Genomic DNA, 6,049 nt, shown 5'->3' on the forward strand with positions numbered 1-6,049 from the left:
ACTTTAAAAGATTCGTTGTAAACTTATAAAGACATATAATTGGCAAAGATTTCTGCGCAAAACTATACAATTTAAGCGATTCGTTATTTGACAGGTATTTATATGTATAATATAAATAAATCATCGTGTGATAACGCAAAGAACATTAAGATATTTTAAAGACGTAAAAGACACAAGATATTTTTTTAGATATGTGTGTTGTCTGGAAATAATTTTAAACTAATCAAATATTGTAAAGTTGCGTTGAACTCTTTTGCACTTGAGTATAGATACATAAAGTTTTTTTTTTTTTTTTTTTTTTTTTTTTTTTTTTTTTTTTTTTAGTTACACTAGGACTATTAGAACAGGCTAGTACAAACTGTATTAGAATAGGTTAGTTAAATACGTGAAAAAAGGAAAATCCTGCTCTCTCTAGAATAAATTTATTGTTGATTTTTTTACGTCATAAAGATAATTATAAGGAAACACTAACCTAAAAAACTTGTTATGCTGCGTGCGAACACCGTGTTACGTGGAATTGGAAAAAGAACAATGACAAGTAAGTGATTTGCAAATTTTTTGTTTTGTTGTGAAATGTAAAATTCGGGGAGGGGGAGGAATCGAGTTTTTCTGTATATAATTTTAAAAAAGCAAGGAAAAGAGTGAAAAATACATGCGTAATATTTCAACAGTCACGTGTTCTGACCTGACACGAACTCGTATTTATATTTAGATTGAAGAGGTCATTCATTTATACGATATACATACGTTCATTCATATATATTTACGTATACAAGGTGTCCCATTTTAATTGTCCCAGGTAAATATATGTCGAAAAATATGATAAAATACGGAAAAACACTACAGAGAAAAATTGTTGGATTTCTTATCGGGGGGACGTCTTATCGTTGTTTTATTCCAGGTGGAGGCAGTTTAAACTTTCAAGGTCATATATCATATTATATACTTTTAAGGCTCCTGGCTCCTTTTCGACCATGTCGAAATCGTGACGTCAGAGGCGAGAAAACACACGCTAAAATTTCTTAGATGTCATTTCGAAATAAAAAAATATTTCGATGAAACAGCACTTCAGATGGCTTTAGCACACTTTTAAAAAACCCCGAAAACTATCCTTTCCCCTTTATAATCAATCAACAGCTGTAAAATGTAATATTATGAAGCCCAGTCCGTCTGGTCTTTGCACATGCGCAGTCATTCCGCATGTCAAAGTCTGATATCTCGATCATTTTACAGATGTTGATTGATTATAAAGGGAAAAGGATAGTTTTCGGGGGTTTTTAAGAGTGTGCTAAAGCCATCTGAAGTGCTGTTTAATCGAAATATCTTTTCATTAAAAAATGGCATCTAAGAATTTTCAGCGTGTGCTTTTTCGCCTCTAACGTCACAATCCAATATGGCCGCGGTGAGCACCCAGGAGCCTTAAACGAAATCATCATAATTTTTTTACATATATAAATCGATCTGCTCTTATCTGCAATAAACATATATTTTGACAAAAAATATCTCATACTTTTTTCAATAATCTTAATAATTTTTCTTAATATAATCATCCATAATAATTTTCTGCATAGAACAATATATGATGATGAGATAAATCAATTATAAGAAAAACATATATATGATGCTCTCTTTTGTATTAAAAGAAATTTGCAATTTGTAATGTGCATACTTTTTTATAAAAAATAACTAATATATACATATATATATATATATATATATATATATATATATATATATATATCAAACTACACATTATAATAACAACGATAAATATAATATATATGTACCTTTTTATTATAATAATTTCTATTTTATTTTTATAATACGAAAAATTAAAATATATATATATCCGATATCGATTATTATATACACGAAGAATTATAATAACACGTAAATGTTATTAAGGCGATAATGATATAATAAAGTATATGCAATATGCATTTCAGCACTGCGTCTTGCATTGGTGCAGCTGGCCGTAGGTGATGACAAGGCGGCGAATATCTCGCGAGCAGTTTCCTTTATCGAACGCGCGAAACAACAAGAGCATGCAGATATCGTGGTGTTGCCGGAATGCTTCAACTCACCGTATGGAACATGTAAGGAAAAAAATTTATAATTATTACTTATTAAATGCATATTCCGATATTTTTCTAATTAAGATGCCTTAATCTGTATAATACGTATTATATATAATATTAAAAAATATTTTTTTAAATTATACATATGTATATAGTGTTAAACAGATTTTAATATTAAAAAATATTTTTTTAATATTAAAAAAAAAGAAATGTAGAATAGTTAATAAAAAACATCAGAATATATGTGTTATAAATATTTTCTTAAAGAACATTGCTTGAAGATTTATATTTAAAGAATATTTTTTAAAGATAATTACATTATAATAATAATTATTCCGTGAAATTATAGTGCATATAGTAGAGTAAGAATAAGTCTTAGAAAAATATTATCTCTGCATTTAAAAAATATGATAAATTCGAAATTTCAAAAGCAATGATCTAAAGTCTCTTCTCCTATAATACTATAGCTTTAAACATCTTTTTTTATTAGAAATGGGAGAGTCCTGTATATTAAAAGAAAAGTAAATTTTTAAAAAATATTATCATTTATGGTGGTTTAAATTATGATGTATTAAAATGTTGAATTAATTAAATAAGCTCACTTTGCGAAATATGCTGAGAGCATTCCTGACGGCGAGACGAGTACGATTTTGTCCGAGACAGCGAGGAAGAACAATGTTTACCTTATCGCTGGTACGATTCCGGAGAGAGATAACGACAATAATAAGTTATACAATACCTGTACTGTATGGGCACCCGATGGAAAGTTCGTGACTAAACACAGAAAGGTAAAAATTATAGTGTTAAACAGGCATATGTATATGTGCATGCATATAAATGTATGCCAAAAATATTCTTTAAAAAAATATATTTAATTTATATAATTTAATATTTAATTATTCAATTCATAATTTTTAATATTTAATATTTATTAATTATTATATTCTATTAATATTTTATTTAATTATTATATCTTGTTTTTTTGTATCAATTATTTTACATTTCTAAATATTAAAAAAAAATATTTTTCTTTAAAAAATTTTATATATATTTAGAAATAATTTGAAATGTACTTTATGATATATATAAAATAAAAGATGTAAAATACACGTTAAAAAGGCGTTATAAAAGATGAATATATATTTCAAAATCTTTTCACGTATATATATTTAAGATAAATGCTACCGTATATATTCCAAAAAAATGCGCACATTTTCTCGTTCACAGATGCATTTATTCGACATCGACATTAAAGGAAAAATCACTTTCCGCGAGAGCGATTCGCTGTCGCCCGGCAATTCCCTTACCACCTTTGAAGCGAAAGGTTGCAAGATCGGTATCGGCATTTGCTACGACATCAGATTTGAGGAAATGGCACGTCTATATAGAAACAAAGGTGAAACAACTGTTATACGAAAAATATCAAAGTTTGATTCACTGTAAAAGAAAAAAACGCGACAGAATTTAACGAGATTTTCACCCTTACTGACGTTCAAAGCTATGGTTTAATTATTCTTGAAAAAAAAAATCATTGAGTTATACGATAAATACATTAGCGCGCTATCGTTAATTACAGATAACTTCGTTAAATGATAGTCGACGTCTTTAATATATATTCTTTGAAGTTTTCATGAGAAAAGAGAGATAACGTGATTGAAGCTTTTCATTCCAAGTAGCAAACTGACGTCATTAAACGTCAAAATGACGTATGCTTGCTACCTGGGATATTATCATATTTTTGTTATTCTAATTTCCGTGATGCTCGATATCAGGTTGTCAGATGCTGATATACCCGGCGGCATTCAATATGACCACTGGCCCGCTGCATTGGTCGTTACTACAGCGTGCCAGAGCGAATGACAATCAATTATACGTAGCCTGCGTATCGCCGGCACGTGGTTCGCCGCCTCGATACGTCGCTTGGGGCCATACTCAGTTAACTAACCCTTGGGGAGAAATCCTTCACGAGTTGGATGCCGACGAAGCCATGGTGGTCTCTGACATAGGTATAATTGATTAAATCCTGTCGAACTGGAACGACGACCAAGTACGACGTAATTAATTTTAGGCGTTACTTTATGAATAATAAATATTTTTAAAATTATATATATTAATTATATATTAATTTCTCTCTTGAGAAATATTATTGCATACTATAACAATTATATAATAATATATAATATATGTATATAAAAATTAATATATAACTAGAAAATAATACATTGCATATACTATATATGGAAATAATATATTGCAGATCTGAAAGTCGTGGACGAAGTCAGAGCGCAAATCCCGACGTTCACTCAACGACGTACAGATCTATACGACACTATTTGGAAAGGAGAAGATTAGGAAGACGTTGTAATATATGGCGATACTTTTTCCGCACCATTGAGCAGCAATTTTGCACGACGACGAGCTATAACGGCCGGCAATCTAAAATTTCATACTCGGATACTCTTGTCGATAAAATTCTCGTATCGAGGTCACACACGACACTAGGATAGAGAGATACGCGACATGCAGTATACGTGTATATTGTAGATAAGTATAATAATCGATTTCTGGGTGGATAAATTTTATATTCTTTGATATACAAATTCGATATATTTCGTTTTAATTCGCTCTATCTATAAGAGAGCGATTTTATTACCTGACACTCTGTATATACGCGGAATATTAATTTTATAAGCATTTTAAAGTATAAATTATGCAAACATTTTAAAGCTTTAAAAATTATTTATTAAACGATTGATGTATCAGGAAGCTTATTGTTATGTTAAATATTCGATTCTGCGGTTCGATTGTTTTATTACGCGTTCTCTATTCGAATTATATTTTAAATCATCAAAAAATCGAAAGATAATCGGATGAAGTATTTGTCTTTAAATATTTGCCGAAATATTTTCGTACTATGACATATTTTATACATATACGCGGAATATAATATAAATTATACTATAAACTATATTACATTATATTATATTAAATTATAAAATTATACAAGCATTTTAAATAATCAATCGCGTGGGTTGATAGTTGTTAATTATAATAATTATATAAAAATTTATGATTTTATGAACTTATAATTAAATATCGAATTTCACATAATATTATGTATATAATACAATATATGAAACGCGACTACCCTCTCGCTCGAGTCTCATTGTATGAATGACGACAAGGGGCTGTGGAATTTAACGCGCAGGCGGGATATATTTGATGGGGGAGAGTTTTGGCGCATATAGGGGTGGGGTATATTTGTGTGGCGCATGTGCAAATAATTGGGGTATACGTATACGTAATCTCATTCATACAATGAGATTATCTCTATATGTTCTGTCTAAATAATTATATTCTGTATATTCAAATTCTCTTGTATTTTTATCCTAGCAAATTAAATATATTTTTAGCCTATTAAGTTAAATATTTCTTATTATATCGATATACCTGCAAAAGATGATATGTTTCTTATTCATCGATCGAGGGAAATCAAAGGAAGATTAAAACTGTCATCATAGATCCGGGTTCACTTAGGTATTATTTGGATTAAATTTTATTGTAATATGCATTCGGAATGATCATTCATACATAAAAGGCCCCTTGATTAGTACACGACGTAATTACGATCGAAAGTAATTATATGTATTGTAATAATATTAAAGCTATCGTCTAGCTATATTTACATTTGAAATATTATATGTATATTTATATACATATATATATTTTTTCTCTTTTGTAAACATTAGTTTAAAGTGTAAGCTTAGAGGAATTGGTCGAATAATTCTCTCCGCTAAATTAGAGTAGAGAGAAGAAGAGGAGAGAAAAAATATATATAATGACGAGACGCGAAAAAAAAGCACGACTACGCGTTCTTCGTCAGGTAAGAAGACCTCGTTCTTCGAGATGGGACAACAAAATTATCAAACATATTTGCTCTGCATCGTGGTAAGATTTTTACAGCATACAAT

At 29.4% G+C, this 6,049-nt stretch overlaps 1 protein-coding gene across 3 annotated transcripts; it reads left to right on the forward strand.

Moving 5' to 3' along the window:
- Positions 1-377: 377 nt before the first annotated feature.
- On the forward strand, positions 378-5,495 carry LOC145940268 (omega-amidase NIT2-like). Of its 3 annotated transcripts, none has more exons than XM_083045183.1 (6): positions 378-538; positions 1,947-2,096; positions 2,676-2,866; positions 3,306-3,474; positions 3,851-4,132; positions 4,336-5,495. In XM_083045183.1, the coding sequence occupies exons 1-5, from the start codon at positions 487-489 to the stop codon at positions 4,096-4,098; spliced, it is 810 nt and encodes a 269-aa protein (XP_082901309.1). In that variant the 5' UTR covers positions 378-486; the 3' UTR covers positions 4,099-4,132; positions 4,336-5,495. The 3 variants fall into 3 exon arrangements, with proteins under 3 accessions (XP_082901309.1, XP_082901307.1, XP_082901306.1); XM_083045181.1 differs by having other exon boundaries at positions 379-538; positions 3,851-4,125; XM_083045180.1 differs by having other exon boundaries at positions 381-538; positions 3,851-4,084.
- Positions 5,496-6,049: the final 554 nt, after the last annotated feature.

Source organism: Prenolepis imparis, unplaced genomic scaffold (genome assembly GCF_030444845.1).
Source record: "Prenolepis imparis isolate NDT839.2.m4 unplaced genomic scaffold, iyPreImpa1.0 SCAF_9, whole genome shotgun sequence".
NCBI lineage: Eukaryota > Metazoa > Arthropoda > Insecta > Hymenoptera > Formicidae > Prenolepis > Prenolepis imparis.

What these genes read in the sequence shown, in the direction of transcription:
- LOC145940268 (XM_083045180.1), top strand. Translation starts at nt 487, where the DNA reads ATGCTGCGTGCGAACACCGTGTTACGTGGAATTGGAAAAAGAACAATG. An exon ending in TGGAAAAAGAACAATGACAA is followed by an intron (nt 539 to 1,946) that starts GTAAGTGATTTG and finishes TATGCATTTCAG; the next exon opens with CACTGCGTCTTGCATTGGTG. An exon ending in CATGGTGGTCTCTGACATAG is followed by an intron (nt 4,085 to 4,335) that starts GTATAATTGATT and finishes AATATATTGCAG; the next exon opens with ATCTGAAAGTCGTGGACGAA.